This window comes from Prionailurus bengalensis, chromosome B4, assembly GCF_016509475.1.
Source record: "Prionailurus bengalensis isolate Pbe53 chromosome B4, Fcat_Pben_1.1_paternal_pri, whole genome shotgun sequence".
Taxonomy (NCBI): domain Eukaryota; kingdom Metazoa; phylum Chordata; class Mammalia; order Carnivora; family Felidae; genus Prionailurus; species Prionailurus bengalensis.
The window spans coordinates 140,401,212-140,423,234 of NC_057358.1; the positions used below are offsets into that span (position 1 = coordinate 140,401,212).

General features: G+C 64.6%; 1 protein-coding gene across 2 annotated transcripts in view; it reads left to right on the forward strand.

Moving 5' to 3' along the window:
* Positions 1–22,023, forward strand: part of TAFA5 (TAFA chemokine like family member 5) — a 191,963-nt gene that overhangs the window by 134,176 nt on the left and 35,764 nt on the right. For both annotated transcript variants that reach the window (XM_043562981.1, XM_043562982.1), the window contains exon 3: positions 20,506–20,633. In XM_043562981.1, the coding sequence (XP_043418916.1) occupies positions 20,506–20,633 (128 nt within the window). The remainder of the gene's footprint in view (positions 1–20,505; positions 20,634–22,023) is intronic.

A 22,023-nucleotide genomic window follows, 5' to 3' on the forward strand; every position in this document is an offset into this window, starting at 1 on the left:
GGACGTTGTTCCCTCTCCTGTCTCTCCTTGTCCTGACCTCAGACCTGGTCCATGTCTGGACTCGAGGGGACGAGGCCCAGCACCAGGCCGGCCCCCGCCCCCCCCACGGATGGGGATGGCCGTGAGCATCCCTTGGACCTTCCAGGACGTGACCGTGGCTCCCAGAGCAGTCCTCGGTTTCCCGTGGTCCCTGTCTGGGGACAGCAGATGTCACACGCTCAGTGCTGTCCTCCTGATGTGTCCAGCAGCCTGACTTCCCGACACCACGGCCCGCGGGAGCCCAGCTCTGCCCCTGTCGGGATGACAGACGTGACCTCCCAGCCCAGGGGCTTCACCTCTCGGGTGCCTGTCACTGCACCTGCCCCTTAGGGCTGCAGCGACCCGTTTGTGAAGAGTCCCGGCCCCGACGCAGCTGGGAGGACGCTGGCGGGAGGGTGGGTGGCCCTGGGAGCCGCTGCGTCTCTGCGCTGGGGGCGCCTGGGTCTGGCAGCGCTGTCCTTGGTGTGTGTTCCACGTCCCGTGTCCCCTGGAGACTGCACGCTCTGTCAGGACCGCCTGTCACCCGTGACGACCCGGCCAGGGCTCAGGGCAACCACCACAGAGGCTCCGCGTGGGGACGAAGGGGGGACAGCTCTGCTTCGGGCGTGGTCCGAGCGTCCGTGCCCCCACTGGGCTCTGTCGAGTGTCGGGGCCCAGCTCACGTTCTCAGCAACAGCTCACAGCTGCCCCGTCCACGCCCAAAGCCACGGCGCGTTCCTTCCGTAGGGATTCACTGCTCCCTGCAGCTGGTGGTTGTGGGAGCACCAGCCTCCTTCCCTTGGGGTCTCTGACTGACGAACTTCAGTTACACAGCAGCAGCCCCAGCTGCCAGCGGCCGAATCACGGACCCGACCCTCCTGGCGAACCGGCGACCTCGGACGGGTGTGGACGTGAGCCAGGCTGGCGGTGCAGACCGGGTGGCCGACCCGCACGGGCGCCTCGTGCCTGCACACTTCTTCCAGCGGGAGCCGTGTGTCCCCCTTCCGGGCGAGGCCACGGGGCTGCGTTTGCAGGGCCCTGACCGAGGCCCAGGCCCACGACCCCACGCGTGCCTGGGGCTCCGGGTCACGTCCCGCAGCCAGCACCGAGGCGTCTTGCCCTGGGCCCCCACCTCCAGGCGGCCAGCCTGCTGCGTCCGAGCCTTCGTGTCACAGCCGCTTCTGAAAGAACCGTCAGTCTTTTGCTCGAGTTCCTCGTTTTCCTTGGACCTCGTTGCGTGACGTGACAGCAAGGCAGCACTTGCTTTCCTGGGACGGGGACAAGACGTGGCCCCTTCCAGGCCCCTGCGGGGGCCACGGGGGCCTGTGGGACAGCGACCCGTGGAGCTTCCCGAGGGCAGGGCAGCAGGGTTCAGGGGGACACAGAGACAGGCGGCATTGAGCCCAGAAACAGGTATCCGCTGGAGAAGCCTGTTGCCTGCCTTCCTGGGAAGGGTGAGCAGGACGGGCTTCTGGGAACCTTCCGGTAACAGTTCCGTGAAGGGCCCTTGTTCCATCGTGTGACTTAAGTCAAGTCCAGAGATGTGGCCGCTTGCCCGGCTCAGAGCTCTGGGCGCCGAGGGCTCCCCGGGGGAGCAAGTTTGCTGTGCCGAGAGGGGACCAGCCATGGCTCCAGAGTGTCCAGGACCTGCCAGCCTGGCCTCCTTCCTGTGGGCACAGTGAGGGTCCTGAGATGGTCAGCGCCACCCCTCCCCCGCCAGCCCCACATGGGCCACACCAAGCAGGAGAGGGCAGAGCCGCTGGAAGACGGAGATGCTGGGTCTGGAGAAAACTCTCCAGGAACCGCTGGGGTCCTTGGTTTCATGGACCTGTGGTGGTTCCCCCCATTACAGTGGGGACCCCAAGTCCCTGCACTCCACGTCTGCACCTCCACAGATGCGCACAGGCTGCTGCCTTACAGTTCTGCTCCCAGCCAGAAAGGGCCACAGACAGAATGCCCCATGCCCTCCATCACCACCCGCCGACCTTCCTTGTGGAGTGCAGGACGAGGTCAGAGGAGGGGAGGGGCTGGAAGTCTAGAGCCCTGGTCTTGACCGCACCCAGGCTGTGCATGCTGTGGAGTCAGCAGAGGACAGGAGGGAGGCGTCCCTGAGGGGTGGGTTCATTGGCCCTTACCAGCAGGCATGAGCCCGTCTAAGGACCCATCTCTGACCACTGGGGGGAAGGAAAGCAAGTTCAGGGGTTCACAGCATTCAGCACACCAAAGGTTGGGGTGGACAGATGGACAGGTGGGTGGACGATGGATGGATGGGTGGGTGGATGGATGGATGGTTGGGTGGATTGGATGGTAGGTGGATGGACCAATGGATGGATGGATAGATTAATGGATGATGGATGGATGGATGGATGGATGGATGGATGGATAGATGCATGAGGGGCTAGGTGGGTGGGTAGGTAGGTGAATAGATGGGTAGATGGATGGGTAGTTGCATATTTGGATGGCGGATGGGTGAGTGGATGGATGGATGGATGGCTGGATGGCTGGGTGGAAAGATGGATGGGTGGGTGGATGGATGGCTGGCTGGGTGGAAAGATGGGTGGTAGGTGGATGGACCAATGGACGGATGGGTAGATTAATGGATGATGGATGGATGGATGGATGGATGGATGGATGCATGAGGGGCTAGATGGGTGGGTAGGTTGGTGAATAGATGGGTAGATGGATGGGTAGTTGCATATTTGGATGGCAGATGGGTGAGTGGATGGATGGATGGATGGCTGGATGGCTGGGTGGAAAGATGGATGGGTGGGTGGATGGATGGATGGATGGGTGGAAAGATGGGTGGTAGGTGGATGGACCAATGGATGGATGGGTAGATTAATGGATGATGGATGGATGGATGGATGGATGGATGCATGAGGGGCTAGGTGGGTGGGTAGGTTGGTGAATAGATGGGTAGATGGATGGGTAGTTGCATATTTGGATGGCGGATGGGTGAGTGGATGGATGGATGGATGGCTGGGTGGAAAGATGGATGGGTGGGTGCGTGGATAGATGGGTGGGTGGATAGATAGATATGTAGGTGGAGGGATAGACAGAGGATGGCTTCCTGAATATTCTGTGGGCTCCACAGTGAATGAGACCTCTGTGAATAGGACTGAGTCTGAGTCCTGGCAGGGCACTGGCTTCCCCAAGGAAGCAGCGTTGTCCTCAGTCCCTCCCTGCCGTGACCTCCATCTCCCCTGTTCAGGCAGGACCCGCCTCCGCGTTGTTTCCACCTCTGCTTGTTCCCCAGAGCCTGACACCCACAGCACACGCGGCCGCCCGCTGGCCTAAGTGAAGGGATGTCCCAGCCCTGAAGGAAGGAAGGGGGCTGTCCCCTCGCGGTTCAGCTCCCCCGACAGGATCCCTTCTGCTTCCCGGAGCCAGAGGGAGACGCTTTCCTCTCCACACCCTGAAATTAAAACCCGGCTGCCTCTCTCGTCCTGCCCGTTGAGTAGCTCCTGTCAACTTGTGGGAATTTGCCCAAGAAAAAAATGATTGCAGTGGCCTTTTTTCCCCCTCTACTTACATTTCTTAATCCTAATGAAATAACGAAGCAGCTAGCACGTGACAACTCTGTTTCTTTCCCTCCTTCTGCTCCTCAATCTAATTTGATTACCCGCGTTTGGAGTGTCTTCCACTGCTGTGGCTCAGTGCGCATCACAAAGCGAGCCTTCCCGTTCCTGTGTCGCAGGATAGTCCTAGGCAGCTAATGAATCACGCTAATCAGAGGACCCTCTTGAAAATTAATACATTCTCCTGTAACTATTTAAAGAAAAAATAATTATTGAGACCGTTCGCGCTGGATTATGCTGTCTCGAAGTCGTAGAAAGAAAATTTTGTCTAATTTTAAGACGTGATCTCGGGTTTGCCGAATTTTTCTTCCCCCGAGCGATGGAAGGGGCCCGCGCCGGGCAGCCCTGGGGGGCGGGGAGGGCACGTGCCCTTTGCTTCCTGCCTGCTGGGCCTCGGGCTGCGGAGGGCCAGCCTCAGGCGGGTCCGGCCCCTGCTTCCCTCGCAGACCGTGGCCGTGAGCAAGCCCGCTCCACCCCCGGCTGTGGGGCGGGGGAGCCCCCGGTCTGCCTTCTTAGCATATGGGGTTAAAGGGAGATTCTCAACCTCGCCTGCTCCTGGGAAACAGTGCATCCGGGTGTCCGAAGCGGGTGTGGACGCGCCCCAGCACCGTGCACTGGCTGCTGTGGGCCCTTCCCGCCCCCGTCCCCAGCATCTCTCCCTCGACCTGGTGCTCACAGGCGCTCAGCTGCAGACGGGAGGCACAAGGCTGGGGGACGCGCGGGGGACACTCTCCACCTCTGTCTGCCTCTGGCTGGAGGGGGCGTTAGCGCATTGCCCTCCTGGTCCAGGGTCGGGGCAACCCTGCCTGGCCAGGCCTCCTTGGCCCGCCTGCCCTCCTGCACCCTCAGGGTCTCAGGGTTCAGGAGAGTTCAGTTAGCCCAGCGGAGAGGGCCAAGCCCCCGATGACTTTTACGAAAACGTGAGCAAGTCGTCCGCACAGAGACTCGACGGTAACGTGAGGGTGTGCGTGTTGCTCCGTCAGCTGCCTTTGTGTCTGGGTTGCTTTGCTCAACGAAGGCCGAGCTGGTTCAATGCACTGGCTCTTGCCTTGGAACCCAGGTCACCCCTGTGGCCCCGAGGGGTACGTCGGAGTCTCCCGGGCGGGGCTTTAGAAATGCAGACGCCCGGCCCGTCCCGGCCACTCACCGGGACTCCCCCCGGGCACCCAGGCTGCTTTGGTCTGACTGGGGGCCACTGTCCTTCCTGCCTGCTCCGCGCCTCCCTCTGTTCCAATCCCAGCACCTCCGAGCCTCTAGCTAGACGCTTCCCTTGGCCGCTGGCAGGGTGCTCTCTGCCCTGGGATGCGGGTTTTCCAGGAGGTGGGCCGGGGCGCAGGGATGCTCGTGGGGAATCAGACGCTCCTGATGATGTGCTGTCTGTCAGAAGGGGAGCCTCCCCAAAGCACGGGAATTTCTCCCGCACTCCGCCCGCAGCTAGATGCTGCCTTCTCCGCATCTCCTGGCCGGGGCTCACCCGCTGGGGAGCTGGGGTCGGCGGGTGGGGAGCTGTCCCTCCCCCGCCCTCCTCATGGCACCGTGGACACATCCCAGCGCCTGCCCTCCGGCTGGCGGGCCAGGGAAGCTGCCGGAACAAGCCCCCTTCTCTCTGACAAGGGGGGGGCTCCTAGCCAGGGCTGCAGGGTGTGGTCCTCCCTCCCCTCCACCCCCTCCTGTTCAGGAAACGGGCCTGGGCAGGCTGACTCCCTGACCGGGTGCTGGCTGAACGTGCCGTAACCCCAGGAGAGCCCACCTAGAATAGGCACCACATTCCAGAAAGTGCCGCCTGAGGGTCCGCGTGGGGTTCGGCAGGCCTCGGGGGGACCTGGCTAATGGACTCTGAGCCCTCAGGCCCTTGCTCAGCTCCCTGCATGGCCTGGAGGACCATGGCCCTTCTAAGACACTGGCGGGACCTGCCCCGGGGGCCTGGTCACCCAGTATACTGCCCCCGCCCCAGTGCCGGCCTCTGCCCCCCTGGCCTCTGTAGCCACCCGAGTACACGGAGCTTCCTGTGTCTCTGCGATGCTTCAAGCTCACAGCAGTGACCACAAACCTGCCCCGGGGCTTCAGGGCCCCTTTCTCTGCCTGTAGCGCCCTGTCTCCCTCTTCACTGTGGCCAGTTCACTCCTTTAATCTCACCTCTTCCAGGAAGCCCTCCCGGCTGGCCCAGGGCCTGCTCTGAGCCCCCACTGCCCCGTGGACACCTCATGGCCAGCGCTTTCTCTGGTATAGGATGTTCTTAGACTACTGGCTCTATGCTCCTAAGGACAGGCCCGTGTCCCTGAGGCAGGAGACACTGGGTTCAGCCTGAGTGAGCGTTCGTGGCCCTCTTTGCCCAGAAGGCAGAGCCCCTGCTTGAGCTCAGGGGTCCCGGAGGCCGAGCTGCGCCCACTGCTATCCCACTTGCTCCCAGTGGGTTTATCTGAGGCCGGAGCCCATGGGCCTTCCGCCTCGTCTGAGGAGCCTGGGGAACGTCCAGCAGCACCTGCCTGTGAGTGACGAGGCCGGGCGTCACAGATGTTTTGCAGGGGCGCTGGCTGTGAGCTCTCCATCTCCCTCCTGTAACCAAGACGACCCGGAGCAGGTCAGGGACTCGGGCCAGGCCCCACCCCCCAGACGAGGCAGAACCCTGAGTGTCGGCTCCCCGGCCACACGGACGCCGGGACCCCCAGGCCGCGGCGGTCCAGCTCCTGCTGGCTGGTGAGTTAGCGCTGGGGCCAGCTTCCCCTTTGTGAGCAGGGAGCGAGCTTCTTGCTGTGGCCCCTTGAGGATCCAGCGGGACGGGGTCTGTGGGACACCTTTGCAAACTAGTTGATGGAGGTCTGTGCCTGTCTTGAGTGAGGGGTGGGGGTGGGGGCTGGTGCAGCAGTGAGGGTACACGGGCAGGCGACTCATACAGACTCATCATTTACTCACTCGATGTAAATGATGGGCACACTGGCGAGGGCACGAATCCCAGACCAGGAGCATGACTGCACAGGTCACAGAAGATTCTAGAAGGCTAAGAGAGGGAGAGCAAGGCTCTGCGTGAGAGTTTGTGCATGATCCCTCCCTGACGCCTTCTGGCACCTCCCGATTTTCTCCCTTGTCCCCTGGCGTGGTGGCCGCCCTTCTGCTGGCTCGGTTCTGTGTGATGGCGACAGCCAGTTCCCGTCACCCAGCACCACGTGGACCCCCATCGGTGCACTGCCCGTGTGCCACAGTGAGCCCATCCGCCGTCACCTGGACCGGGCACTCTGTAAAGGACTTAGGATTGCTGGGTGTGGCCACGTCCCCTGTCCCTTCTCCGACTCAGCCCAGCAAGACCTCCCCCGTGGGGCCCATGGGACGCCGGGCCCCGTGCCTCTCTGCCCTGGGCCGGGCTGGAGCCCACATGCTGCCAGGTGGGCCTCGCGCTGGGAGCCGGACCAGGGATGGGCCCTGGACCTGGGCACAGCTTGCAGGCTCTCCTCCCTCCCCCGCCCCGTGTCCCCCCTCAGCCGCAGCCTGACACTGGGGCGGAGGCCAGGGGGCGAAATGAATCCTCTCCATTGTGGTGGCATCGGCCTGGCTCACTGCAAACCAGCACTGCAGACACGCGGCTGTTGCGACGGCTGGACGCTGAGGGGGGCCGATGAGCGCATGGGGGCTTTGGTGATGGACAGACAGATCGACAGGAGGACAGACAGACGGGTAGACCAGTCCATCAATAGATAGGTAGGCACGTAAGTTGACCCATAGACAGATCGGTAGACAGGTAAGTCGAGGTAAATAGAGGGGTTGATCGATAGATACTTGATGGACAGAGTAGATATGATGGATGATAGGTAACAGGTAGAGAGATGTGGATGTCTCCCTTTTTCAAGTTCATTTATTCATGTTGAGAAATTGAGAAAACACAAGTGGGGGAGGGGCAGAGAGAGGGAGAGAGAGGATCCCAAGCAGGCTCTAGGCTTCGAGCTGCCAGCACAGGGCCCGACGCGGGGCTCAAACCCACGGACCGCGAGATCATGACCTGAGCCGACGCTGGATGCTTCACTGCCTGTGCCACCCCGGTGCCCCTGGGTATATCTCCCTCTTCACCGGCTTCCGCGGTGGAGACCATTGTGAGGGTCTGCAGGTGTCTGGGGGGGAGCAGTTCCCAGGCAGGTGGGTATCAGGAGCCACCCTGAGCTCACAGTGCAACCTGAAGCTCCCTCGGGGGTTGGATGCTCCCAGATCATCTGGTGACCCACCACAGTGGGAGACCCGGGGCCTCAGACCCTCATTCGCAACCCCTACCAGATGCTTCCTGCCGTGGGGACGGCACAGGGCTGGGACAAGGCGCCACTCAGGCCGTGCAGCCTGGGTGCTGATAGGGTGGGAGGGAGGCACACGCCCTCTGCCTCCCAGAGTCTCTGGCCCCTTCGTAGCCCTGGGTCCACAGAGGGCAGGGGCCGCCGTCTCTCGCGTGTGACTCTCAGAACGGCGTCTGCTCCCATGCACTTAGCTGCACGAACTTCCACCCCAGGTCGGCTTATTGGTGGGACGTGTTTCTTCAGGCTGCCCTGGGACCCCACTCCCGTCTACACTCGCACGCCGAGCGCAGGACGTGACTCCGGGCCGGAGCTCCCGTGGGAAAGACAGGCGTCCTCGGAGCTGTGCAGGGGCCGCGTTCAGGGCGGAATCCATTCCGTGGGCAGCCTGGCGGGACGCATCCAGGGCCATGGAAATGCCCAGGCCCTCGATCCCATCATTCCACTCCTAGAAATTTGTCTTGAGAAAATAATTCGAAGGAAGGGAAGGCGGGTGTGTTTGTAGCAGCGTTCAGCTGGAGGCACAAGCAGCCGAAGTGCCATCCGAACGGGGTGCTGCACCGCGGCAGCTCCGGGCAGAGGAGGGGGACAGCCGAGCGGCCGGGAGCTCTGACTGCGTCCGGTGTGGGGGAGGGGAGAGAGACGCAGAGTGAGACCGGGGGCCAAGAGCCTGGTCTCTTCCTGAGGCCTGTCCCCCGCCCCCGGCTGGGCCGGGCTGTCCCTTGCTGGCACCCACTCTGCCCGGTTCCGTTTGCTCCACCTCCACCCGCTCACCGTCCCCGACTCCACCTTGCTGTGCAGATGTCCGTCTGGCAGGTGGCAAGGGAGCCCCGCTGTGGCGGCCCCACTGGGCACAGGCCCGCGGGCCTGCCCCAGACGCGGTCCTTCTCGGACAAGCCTCCCTTCCTCCTCCCGCCGTGCCCTTGCCTCCAGGCTCCTGCCCAAGGGCCACACGGATCCAGAGAGCACGGGGCTCTGCTCAGGCTGCCCCAGCCCAGCTCCCCGCGGGGTCACTTGGCAGCCGTGGGACCCTGGCACGTTTCCTAACACCCCCCCCCCGGGCTTCCGTGTCCCCCTCTGTGATGTAAGGATGAGGGAGTCGGGCCTTCCTGGGGGTGATGCCAGCGGTTGTAACACTCACCGCGCACGGACGTCCCTGTGAGGACCCGCGAGGCATCCCCGTGTCCTTGGGCCTCGTGCCTGTCCCCAGCAGCCGGTGGTGGCGTTCCCCAAGGGCCGGGTGGCCCCGCTCCTTGCCCCGCTGCGTGCTCACCTGATGTGTTTGGGCACTGACGTTTCAAAGCAGAATTTCTGGAGCACAGAAGGTGCTTCTGGGGCTGAGAGCAAATGGGTTTCTCCCTTAAGCTCGGGGGCATCTCTGAGGATACTCTGCTTGTTTGTATCATCCTGAGCCCCGTGTGGCTGACCCCGCAGGGGGCGCGGGCAGGAGACCTGGAGCCCACCAGGGGGGTCTGGACGTACAGACTCCTCTCCACAAGGCCCCCGGCCCTCCACGGGCCAGGCTGCACCTCGCTGTGCCCCCCAGACCCTGCACGCATGTCCCCGTGTGCCGTCTCTGTCTTGATACCACCCTTGCCCTGTCCTTCAGGGCAGTGCTCACCTGACTCCTCTGCCCCGGCACCAGGCTGCCCAGGGAGGGCCGGCTGAAGGTGGGCTTTTGGGGAGGGGGCCTTAAGCCACCCAGGGCACCCTCTGACCTTCCAGCCCCATGGGCCTCCCTGACAGGAGGGGCCTTAACGCACCGCCCCGTGGAGCAGAGCAGTGGGGAGCCCAGGGCACTTCTCCCCTTCCAGAACCTTCGCTACAGGGATCTGTCTCAGTTAAGACCTCACGGTCTACATCAGCTTTCCCTACGGTAGATTTTTCTGGAACCTTGGGATGTCCCACTTATGTTTGGCTCCTGTGGGTCAGTGTGTGTGTGTACCTGTAATCAGTACGTGTGCCTGTGTATTAAGCGTCAGCTGCCCGTTTCCCGGTGTGTGATCTGACCCCAGCGAGACAAGGGGGGGGTGTACCCTTCTGGGTCAGACCTGCCGGGGAGGGTCTCCCCCCCACCTCGGTCGGACAGGGTCTGTCTGGGATCCCGTCGGAGGACGTGGCCGGAGCTCTCCTGCAGCCCCACTGGCTTTGTTCTGGATGATTCATTTTTCCAAGCTGTCGAGTAAAGTAAGCAGATTCATATGTTAATGGGAACGAAGAAACGGTTTATTCTAAAGGGAGCCGTGCGGTTTGTGAGCAGCGAAGAGCCTGGTGTTGAGCGCGGCGGTGCGGTCTCCACGGTCCCCGGGCAAATTAGCACGTCTGTCCCCGTCCATCTGTCCAGGCCGGAGCCGGGAGCATGCTCGCCGCGGGGCCTGCTGTCCACACCTGCCACCGTCGGCCAGACTCGGGTCCCTCGGGGTCATATCTTTGTCTCCTCTGGTTCGGGGGTGGGCGAGGGGCCTGGCGGGGCTGCCGTCGTTCACGGGGATTGAGCCGAAGCGTATTGGTGCCCGAAAACGAGGAGGGAGCCTCCGCGTCCTTCCCGCCGGGCGGGGTGTAGCTGGCCCCGGACTTCCCTCGTCACATGCGGCTCGGGTCCTGGACCAGAACGTTCAGACCCCACAGACAGGGACGCACACACACATGCACACACGTGTGCACATCATACCCGTGTGCGCGCACACAAATGCACGGCTGCACGGCTCAACTCACGTGTGCACACGTGGTCAGCAGCTTGACCGCCATAGGAAGTGCCGTGGCTCTGGTGAGGAGGTTCCACTGGGGTCCACTCTGACCCTCAGCCCCGCCTCCTGAGGACCCCTGATGGGTAGGAATAAAGGCAGTGAGGAGTGAAATCTGGGTGTATAAACCCAGTCCCGGGCCGGTGTCGCCAGGGAGGCGAGGCGAGCGGGCACGGGGTTGCCACGCAGGGTCCACGCCTGCCCAGACTCTATGTCTCTGAGCATCTGTGACCACCTGGGCCAGGTGGGCCGGGCGCCTTCCTGTCCTGTGTCTTCATCCCTCCATCCCTTGTCCCCTCGCCCCCCGGGGACCTCAGCAGAGCACTGAGGGGTCCCGCACAGTCCCGGGTCTGGGGTCATCAGAAGCCCTCCCACGGCCCACCACAGGGACAGCAGGGAGCGGCCGGGCCGTCCCGGGGGGAGAGGCGGAAGGCGGAGGGGTGGCGGAGAAGGGTTCCCAGGAGAGGGGGTGGCTGTGCAGACGGAGGGAGACCTGGGGGGCAGGACATCAGGGGAAACACGGGTAGGACTTACACTGCCTGAGCGTGAGGGGAGGGATGGGGATGGGGCCCAGAAGAGTCTGGGCCTGGGTACCTGCAGCGCCCCTCACCCTGGCCCCCTGGGGGGCTTCAGGAGTGGTGATGGTGGGGTGGGGGGGCCTTCGGAGGATGGTGTGCACCTGGTAGCAGAGGGGGGACAGGAGAGGGGAACTCCCAGGCCTCAGTATTCCTGTCTGTGAAAGGGGCCCATGCTCCCTCCTGAAGGAGGGTTCTGAGGCTTAATGAGGTCATAAATCCGAGTTTTCCCTCATCAGCGAGGGGTCCATGATAGCGTTTCCTCGTCTTCTGCTCCTCACGGGGCCTCACCTTACGTGCTTGTCCAGACGATGCCACTTCTAGAGAAGTCGTTGGCCAGAGAGCCAGGTGGCCGCCTCTGAAGCGGGTGGCTCGGGCTCTCTGTGGCCTGCAGCGTGTGTGGTTTGTCCCGGTCCGTGAGCGTGTCCCCTGTGTCTCGCGGTCGTCTTCCCAGGTTCAGAGCCGCGGCCCGGACGGGGGGTGTTCCTGCTCCCGGTGGGGCCGTGGCCCAGGAGCTGGTGCGGACGCCCCGCTCACACGGAGCGAGTGCTCGGGGAGGCTTCCTGAGTAAATAAAAGCCTCCTGGGCCTTCCCAAGAAGAACGCGCTTCGGGAGACGAAGTCCGTGGCTCTTTTGAGGATCCGTGAGAAATTACTCGCGTAAGGCACCATTACCCTCCCGGATTGTAAATGAACTCAGCAAATGGCCTGGCGTCCTGCTCGTTATTAGGTCCAAGGAAGCTTTGAGCCTGATCACCTGGGACCTCAGCTCCCGGCCCAGCCGCCGTGGCGGATCTTCACGGGGCGGGGGGGGGGGTCCCCAGGCGGGGGCAGCCGAGACCCCTGCTGGCGGGCTGTGCCCACTTGTCTTCCTGGGGCGAGAAAGTCCCGCCCGGCTCTGGTCTCGTGCTAATTCCTCCCTGTAACACGAACATTCTGATCGAGGACTCCGTGGGAAGGGTGGAAGTGAGGGGGGTGCTCTGTGAGCTCAGGGGTGCACGGGGACCCCCAGAGGTGTGGGCTCCGGGCCCCAGTGCCGGCTGCGTGTGGGGTGTGAGGGCGTCGAGGGCGGCCTGGCAGGCCAGATGCTGGCCTGGACTCGGGAGCCAGGAGAGAGGGTGGCCTGGGAGGTGGAGGGGACATGTGATCAGGCCCAGGGCAGAAGGTTCTGGAGGCAGGACGGAGATAAGGAGGCCAGGATTCAGGCAGCGGGGTGCTGGACGTTCACGGGCTTTATGGGCCAAGGAGGCAAGTCTGCGCTTCGATCTTGGGGTCACCTGGAGTTGCTGGGGGCACTCGAACCAGCAGCCGACACGTCAGAAGTCGGGTTTTGTGACGGCTCGCTCTTCTGTGTGTCTGGGCATTTCCTCAGTGTTTGCTGAGCACCTGCTCGGGTGGGCACGCAGAGGTGCTCGTGCACACCCCACCCCCGCGCCCACCTGCCTCTGGGCGAGACCAGTTGTCCGATGGAACACACTCGACACAGCGGGGGCCCCGTGCTGGCCCAGACGCTTCCTTGCTGCTCCCCACTTAAGCTGCTTGCTGGCACGTCAGGGGCCACAGCTGTTGGCCCAGCATCTGCAAGGTGTCTGGGTGAGCTGGGACATCAGTGTCTCACGCTGGCTCCAGGGTCAGGCCCTGGGGATGCGGTCTGTACGGTGAGGACACAGGCTTACCTTCTGTTGCCATTGGGACACACGAGGTGGGAGCGTCAGGCCCTGGCCAGAACCTGGACGTCCCTCCGGAGCATCAAGCGTCAGGCACGGCGTGTTTTCTGTTGATCGATTTGGAGGCACTGACTAGGAGCCGAATCGAAAGGCTCGAGGAGTCCAGGTGGTGGCAGGGCTGAGACTCGAACCCGGGCCTCCTGCCTCCCAGTCCTGCTCACCACCCACCACGAGCCCTGAAGCCCCCCCCCAGGCTGGGGAGGACACACGGCCCTCGCCGGCTGAGTCAGGGCGGGCAGGAGGTCCTGGCTGGCTGCCCCCCATGCCGCGGGCTCCACTGCGGGGCCTGGGGGTGCTGACTGGGCCCCCCCTCTGCAGCCGCATAACCATCTCTGCCTGCAGCGGGGTTTTCCACCGACGGGAGGAAGCCGGTTGGGTTTGTGCCGACACAGCTCTGCAGCCTTCCCGCATCAGCTGTCCTCCGGGGAGGCTGGAGGCTGTGAAGAATGAGATGTAGGAGCTCCTGTGTCCACAGCCTCAGCGACGGGGTTGAGATTCCTCGCCAGTCTCCGCTCGTGCCGCACCGTGGGCACACGCGGGGGGGTATCAGACTGGGACACGGGGGGCTTCTGAAAAGAAGGAGGTCTGCCCTGGAGTGACAGAGGCCACAAGAGGGCACTTATGGGTTGGCCACTGGGCACGAACCCCAGCTTCTCACGGTTCCTTGTCCCGGGAACCCTCAGAACCCGCACGTTCTGAAAGAGGTTCTGGAGAGCCTCCGCTAAGAAGTGCGGTTGGAGTGAAGGGGCCAGTGTGCCCAGTACGACAAGAGCTCAGTCCGGGAGCTGCTGATGGTTGATGCTGGTGGTGATGGCGGTGGTGATGGCGGTGGTGATGGCGGTGGTGATGGCGGTGGTGATGCTGGTGGTGATGCTGGTGGTGATGCTGGTGGTGATGGCGGTGGTGATGGCGGTGGTGATGGCGGTGGTGATGGCGGTGGTGATGGCGGTGGTGATGCTGGTGGTGATGGCGGTGGTGATGGCGGTGGCGAGGAGGCCTGTTGAGCCAGAGGGAGCTGGATCTGCTGAGTAGGGGTAGTGCAGCAGAGAAGACTTTGCAGCCAGACTCCTGGGCCTTTGAGGCTTCTGGAATGTGCTCCAGAGAAGGAGAATCGGGACTGAGCATCCTCCAGGCACGGCCTGGCCCCACCGTGAGCCAACATCAGTTTGTGCCAGTCTCCACCCCGCCCTTCACAGGTCATTTGGGAGGAAGGACAAAGGAGCGGCTGACCGGGCCCCGGGGAGGGGTGGGGCCCGCGGCGGGCAGAGATCGATCAGTGTTTAATCGATTTTGGGGCTGGCCCTGGTTTCTGCATGATGCTGCGAGCGACTTAAGATGTTCCGTTACCCGAACAACTACAACAAATGTGGAATCTATGAGAATCTCAGGGGAGACGCTTCCCCCGTGGAGGGGCCGGAGGGACAGGGGGAAAGAAAGGCTACCCCACAGCCCATGCTCACAGCACACGCCCGCCTCCAGGTCCCTCCGTCTCTAGGCTGGGGCCACGGCAGGGAGACCCCAGAGGGGGCTGTCACAGGAGATCCAAGCCCCTCTGGCTGGGGCGAGGGTGGTGAGGGCTACGGGACCGGGACCTTCTGGGTTCCCTTCTGCGGCCCCAGTCTGGTCCCGGAGGCTCCGTGCGTCAGTCTCCCGCCCTGGCTCTGCCTCCTTCTCTGCCCAGCTCACCGCGGGTGGGCAGCGGGTGTTGCCCAGACTTAAATCACTTGAAAACTCCTTTGAAGGGAAAGCTCCTTCCCTGGGCCCTTCGCAACTGACCTAAATGGTTTCTATTATAATGTTGCCGGGATATGAACAAACACCAAGCCGGGCGTCCTCACCAGACTATAAACTGGAAAAAGACTGAAACCACTTACAGATTAAACACAAACAAAACTGCAGAACCAATAACATTTAAATTGGCAGCATTTTTCTAGGGCAGATGTTCGGGGGAGATCCTCGGGCGTGGCACCTGCCAGTTTGCTCCACATTGACGCTTTCTTCTGCCTTTGCCCGGAGGCTCTGGAGTTGGGGACACCGCCCACATGTTGTCTGAAACCCCGCTGGTAACGGCAGAGCCCCCGTATTTCCCCCAGAGCTGTCCCGGGGCACTGGTGGGAGGGGCTCCCGGCGCCTGTCCCAGGCTGTCTCCTTCCAGCACTGCCTTAGATGGGCGTGATCCGGTCGTGACAGGGGCAGGGGACCGAGCCGTGCCGTGTCCTGCCACGCTCTCGCCTCGTGAACTGCTCCCGGAGGGGCATTCGGGCAGGAAGCCAGCAGGGTGCTGTGGCCCCGGGCGCTGTGCCCCCCCCACCGTGTGGCCTTAGCGCCACCCCCTCTCCCTGTGCCAAGGCTGCGGAGCAAGTGGGGGCACACTTGTAGGCACAGAGCGCCCTCCAGGATGGCCAGGCTGCACCCGCGGGCGCAGGTCCCCAGTGTTTTCTAGAAGGGTCCTTGGAAGCAGCACGGCTTGCCTGACCGTCATCGTCCTGATGTAAAAGGGTACCTGGGTGGAGGCACGTGTCCCCACCGAGGGCCCAAAGTCTGGGATTCCAGTAGGAGACGTTCACGGGGCCCCAACACCAGCCGGGACGGCCGCTGTGGTCGTCTCCAGTGGACCCTGCCGGGCTCTGCCTCCCTGGGGGACGGTGCTCAGAGAGGACGGCTCAGCCCTGCGTCTCTGGCAGGCGGTCCCCGAGGGTAGCCCAGTGGACGGTGTGGGGGACCCGGGGAGCGTGGCGGGAGGGCTCCGTGCCTTCATGCCCTTGTGCGGGAGTCCCTGTCTGAGGGGCAGAGAGCAAGGGTCCTCAGTGCACCCCCACACGGGGCCAGGGACCCCGTGGCCTGCAGAGTGCGCTCGCAAAGCAGCCGGACGAGCCCAGGCTCTGCCCTGGATGGAAGCTTCCGGCTGCTCCGGGAGAGTAAAGTGTTCTCGGGGGCGAGAAGATTGCCCTTCAGTCACGAAGCCGTGCAGCTCGGTGAGCTCGGAGCAGTGGACGCGGGCTGGACCCTCCACCCTGACATTCCCCGTCCCCCCGCCCAGCCCTGCCGCAGGCGGGGAGCCCCCTGAGCCGCCCCTTCCTGGCTCCGGCTGGGGTCGGGGGCCAGCGGGAGGAGCTCCCGGCTGTGTCCACGGTCCCCCGCTGCCTGACTCGGACCCGGTGCCGGGCCGCTCGCGCATTTCTTAGAGGAAAGAGGGGCTTCTCCGGGGCACGTGTGCCCGTGTGCCGGGCCAGTGTTCCCAGGGCCGGTGAGGCCATGTTGCTGGGGGGCTGTGTAGGGACCCCTTCTCCGATCCCGCTGCCGTCCCGCTGTGTTTTTGAAGGGCTGTCCTTTCCCCGGAAGGTAGTCTCTCCCTCGTCTCTTCTCAGAAGTGTCCCCGCTGCCCCCTGTCCGGCCCCGTCACTCTGTGGCTCTCCTGACCCGTCTTCAGCTCCATTCACCATTGGCCCGAACGCCGCCTGGGCAAATTGACCGTCCGGCAAATTCCCCGCCTGTAGCACTGTGGCCCCTGTCTGCGGGCCCTACGCTGTGGCCTTTCTCCCCAGTGCCCGTCCTCTCTCCCCGGACCAGGGCCACCCGCCCCACCATGGCCTTGCTGCCCCTCTGGCCCTCTGATGCCCGTCCAGCTGTGTCCCGAGCAGCCTGCCACACGCTGCCCACGGCTGAAGCAGCAGGGGCCTGAGGCAGAGCCCGCGTCCCTGGGATGCCCGCGTGGAGGGCAGTCTGGAGCGGGGCCAGGAGCCACTCGGGGCCCCAGCCTGAGGCTCCCAGCGCTTGCTGCCGGGGGAGGGGCAGGCGCCCAGCCAGCAGCAGGTGCACAGAGCCGCCCCGGGGTGCGTGTGGGCAGGTGCAAGCATGTTCACGGGGAGCGAGACCGGCTGGCGGGAGGAGGTGTGAGTGCTGGGTGCCTGGGGCGTCTCTGGGGACCCATGCGAGGTGGGGACGGGCCGAGGGAGGGGCAATGGCACCCCCCACGGCCGAGTAGACGCCCCATCAGAGGCTCCATTTTGGCCCCCAGCCCCAGTCTGGAAAAGCCTGCATTCCCGGGCCCAGGGACAGGCCAGGGGACGTGCCAATGACGCCTGATGAGACGGGGGCCCAGCTGCCCACGCGGCTGAGGCCCCTGACTGTCAGCCACCGGGGGCACCATCAGCCCCTGGCGGGTGCCCTCCCCGGCACCAGAGCTGCCTCAGCGTCACCGACACCGTGACGTGTGGCACGAAAGGTCCCTGTGTCCCTGGGACACGGTGGCCAGAGCTGTGCCTGCCACCGCCTCCAGCAGGAAGTGGGCTCGGGCCGGCTGAGCTGAGCTCTGCAGCGAACAGAAGGCGTGTGCTCAGCAGCGGCCGGCCAGTGCCCTCCGCGGGGCCGGCCCCCGGCACGCCCGGCCGCCACGCTGCGTGGGGGACGGGTGGCCGTCAGCCGCTTGATGCGTCCGCTCGTGTGCGTGCGCACGCACTCGTGGACGCACAGACGGGTACGTGCTGTTTGCCCGTGTTCGTACGTTTAAGAGTCTGTGTGCATTTGCGTGACCGCCGTGTTCCCGTGCGTGTGAACAGGAGCACGTGTGAGCAGGTAGGGACGTGTGTGATCGGCCGTGTGGACACGGTGAGTGGGGCCGCGTGTTCCTCGCTTTCAGAGCTGCGTGTGTGACGGGAAGGAGTGGAGGGGTGGGGTCCGCGGCCTCCAGGCAGCTTCCAGAAAGGTGAACGGAGCCCAGGCGGAGTCCGGGGTCACGCTGCGGTGACGTGGCCTCGGCTGAGGGCCTGGCGAGGGAAGGGGAGCTGCCGTGAGGCTGACGGGAGCGTCCCGAGGTCCTCAGGGTGCACGCGAGGCTGGGGCCCTCTCCCCCAGCGTCTGTCCACGGCCGCCAGCCCCGGTGGCTGCAGGGGGCCCGACCGTGAGGGATGCGTGTCCGTGAGCGCCCCGACAGGCTGAGCCCTGTGTGGGCACCTGCTCCTCCTCCCGGCACCGTGCTCCCCTGGGAGGACCGGGCCCGAGGGTGGACGAACGCTGCTGCTGAGGCCCCGCGGCCGGCACACGGCGCTGCAGCATGGAACCCAGGCCCTTCTGCCGGCCCCGCCAGCTCGGGCGTCTGGCCGCGTCCCGGGGTGTCCCGCACCCTGGGCAGCACAGCCCCAGCCGGGACCGGCCCTCAGCACTGTCTGTGCAGCCCCCTCCCGGATGACGCAGTCCCCCGCCTGCGTGGCCTTCTTGCCTGCAGAACCTCGTCATCCTCTCGCCGCCGAAGGGGACGTCGTCCCCGAGACACCTTGTTCTCGCTCTCAGACCCTCGGTCAAGCGTTGGGGCGGCCCAGGCCTCCCCGGTGGCGGAGCCTCGGTGACCGCGTTCCCTGGGTGCGGCTCAGGGAGACAGACGGGGAGCGCGGATGCGGATTCCCTTTGATCCACACTTAAGCCCCTTCCTCGCCGATCCTCACCGCTGATCCCAGAGAAGCTTCCCCGACACTTGTCGGGATCCTCGCCCAGACGCCACGCAGAGGATTTCCGGTGATTGGGCCGGGCGTGTGCCTCAATCCGTAGCCGCTCCGCGGGCTTAGGGTGTCCGTCTCCTGGCTTCCAACAGGGCTTTGGGGCCATCTTCTACCGTGACAAAGTGGTGCATCCGGGACAGGACGTCGTGGTGGGGCCCTGGCAGGAATGATGAGCGGAGGAGGAGGGAGGCCTGGGGAGGGTGGGGGGGGGAGTGCACTGGGCAAAGCGCTGGCTCCCGCGTGGCCGGGCCCGGGAGGGGCTCCCGCCTGCACCCAGCATCTCCCCCAAGGGTCCGGCCCAGGACAGCGGCCTCTCATTGCAGAGACGTTCCTGGGGATGCTGCGCATGGAGTCCTGCGCGTCCCCACCCTGCCCTGGGGAGCCGCACTGGTTCTCAGCTGCAGTGTCTTCCGTGCTGACTTTCCAGCTGAATGAGAAGTGTGTCCGAGGGGTGAGTGTCCCTCGTGTCACAGGCTGCTGTGACAAAATGCCACCCCGAGGGCAGCTTCAGCAGCAAATGTTTGGGGGCCGGGATTTGAGGCAATGGCACCGGTGGCTCAGGTTCCAGCAAGAGGCCTCCTCTGGCTTCTCACGTGTCCTCGTGGGCTCGGTGCTAAGGGACAGCGGAGACTCGGGTGTCTGCTCTCACACGGGCACCAGTCCTATGGGACCAGGACCCCACCCTCGTGACCTGATGTCATCCAACTTCTGTAAGAGCACGGTCCCCGAGGACCCACACGTTGGGGGTAGAGGGTCAGGGCTTCACCTTGCGACTTAGCTTGGTGCAGTCCCGTCCGTGGCCTGGCCTGGAAAGGAGCAGGTCTCAGGGTGACCACCTAGTGCATCCTCTGGACGGCCCCAGGTCCCGCCCCCGGCCTGTCTCCCGGCCCCGCTGGCCTCCTCCCACCGCCCCCGAGGGGACAGGCACACTGGCACAGGGCAGATGCACAAACACGCGCCTGTGCTCGCTCAGCCTGGACCCCCGTGTGCGTCCTCCGGCAGGGAGGCGGGAGCTGGAGCCGAGGCTGTGGTTGGAAGCGTGCGTCTGGCCCGCTGGGGGCATCCGGTCTGAACGCACAGACTCTGCACGGGGGACCCTCCGATTTGTGCGGATCCCCTTCCTGTAAAAGTGCGGTCAGCCGGCCGTACGTGCCTCTGGGAGGACGCGCACAGTGTCCTAACTCGGAAAGCAGCACAGGGCCGCAGCCGCAAAATGATGGGGTGCCTCCAACAAGGGAGAAACGTGGCTCTTTTCTGCCTGGAAGCGGTTGGTTCGGGCTTTATGGCCGCCGCGTCACTCCGGGCTCAGCGGCCACCTGGGGTCTACCCACCCTGTCGCTTGCCTGCACCCCAGGCGATGACAGGGGCTCAGGTCAGCCCCCCGCTTTTGGAGGAGGACCAGGGAGGGGCCGTGGTCACTGCGAGACCCGCCGTGGATCGGTCCGACGGCAGCACTGGCCCACCTCCTGAGGACCCCGCTTGCGGCGCCGACCCCCGGCCCCTGCGTCCCCATCCTTCACCCGGCCCGCGTGTGCCACACGGAGGGACATCGGTGCTGCTTTTTTTTTTTTTTAGTTTTTTTTTCAACGTTTTTTATTTATTTTTGGGACAGAGAGAGACAGAGCATGAACGGGGGAGGGGCAGAGAGAGAGGGAGACACAGAATCGGAAACAGGCTCCAGGCTCTGAGCCATCCGCCCAGAGCCCAACGCGGGGCTCGAACTCAGGGACCGCGAGATCGTGACCTGGCTGAAGTCAGACGCTTAACCGACTGCGCCACCCAGGCGCCCCAAGTGCTGCTTTTAAGGAGAAAACAGACTTGTCCACTTCAGGACGAGGCCGTGGCTGCTCCCCGAAACTGTCCTCAACACCCCGTTACCACTTACTGGGGGCTGGGGGCTGGGGGCTGGGGGCTGGGGGCAGGGCCGGGCCCGGGGAGCAGCACCGAACGGGGTCCGGGGCAGCAGTGGCCGGCTGCCCCGCGTGACCCGGGCACCGCCCACCAGGCCTTCGGCCCCCGTGGCCGGTGCCCAGGGTGGGGTCAGGGTGCGGGCGCTGCCCCAGCTGAGCCACGCTGACCGCCCTCCTGTCTCCCGCAGCTCGGATCATCAAGACAAAGCAGTGGTGCGACATGCTCCCGTGTCTGGAGGGTGAAGGCTGTGACCTGCTGATCAACCGGTCAGGCTGGACGTGCACGCAGCCCGGAGGGCGGATAAAGACCACCACGGTGCGTACGCGGCCCTGCTCGTTCTGGGACGCAGGGAGGGCGGCGGGCCCCGGGCACCGGGTCCTCGAGGGGAGGCGGCCCCACACCGGCGATGACGGGGGCAGTCGGCTTCCTGGTGTGGAGAGGCCACGCCCGCCTCCACGCCCGCCTCGTTCTCTGGGCTCCAATCAGTCGGTCCCTGGGCTGTCCCCGCCCCCTCGGGCCGTCACGGAGAGCGTGACAGAACCACTCAGGAGGTAGCTGAGGGCCCACGCACAACCGGTGGTTGGTGGTGGTGTCTCGTTTCTGGGGCAGGGGCATGCTCGAAGCTCCAGGAGAAGGGGTTGGGGCCCCCCAGAGTGGGGCGAAGGCTCTTGAAAGAGCAGGATTGACTGGGGAGGGGTGGTGACCTGAATGTCTGTTCCTGCCCTGGGCACCGCAGAGTGGCCACTCGGCAGAGGCCCCAACAAACCCCCGAGGTGCCCCCTGTCCTTCCCCAGCACCCCCGTCCACTGAGGGGGCACACCGCGGACCCTCCTTTCCAGGCGCTGCGACCAGCCCTGTCCCCATGGCTGCTGTTCCTTGGGGGTGGGGATGGCAGGGGCAGGAGGGGAGGGGAGGGGGTCCTGGGACTGCTCGCTGAGGTCCCTTTTCCAAAGGTAAGTTCCTCGAGGCCTGTGCAGCGACGGCCCAGGCCACGGGAGTCGGCGCCCGTGTCCTCTGGTTCCGGCCCTGGGGCTCTGCAGGCCGAGGCCCACACGGCAATGACCTCTGCTGCCTGCTGGCCCATTCTCACCCCAATCCCGCCCTTCCTCATAAGCTCCACCTAGAAACTGAGGACTGGAGTAGGGTGTGATCTGGCCGTGACTCCCGCCTCGGGAACGTTGAGTCAGGGAGGTCTGGGGTCCCTGGGGAAGCATCTGGAAAGCCCCACGGGGGTCCGGGCCTCCTCCCGGGATTGCTGTGGGAGCCGCAGCCCTCAGGAGCTGGGCCAGAGGAAAACCTGCAGCCTCTGGGTGGAGCCCATATGCTCCAGGCCCCTCGGGGGCACGGTCTGAGCAGCGGCTGCCCATTGGTGGGAGTTAGGCAGTTCTCCCTTGGTGGCAGCGTGGGCTGGGCGGGGGGCACCGGCCACATGCGGCCCTCAGCTGAGACAGTCACTTGTTCACCTGCGATGAACACGGGAATGGCCACCCTGTCCTCATGCCCATCAGGTGTGCAGGGACCTGTCACCTGCCTGGTGGCTCCGAGGGAGCCCAGGGGAGCTTCTGACGTGTGGCCACCAGCTCCAGGGGCTCATTATTCTAGGGTCCCTGTCTGTGTGTCGTTCCCAAACGGGGGAGACCTGGGGACACGCAGACCCTCACTGGCCAGGGCCACTGTCCTCCATCCGTGGGACCGAGGGGTCAGT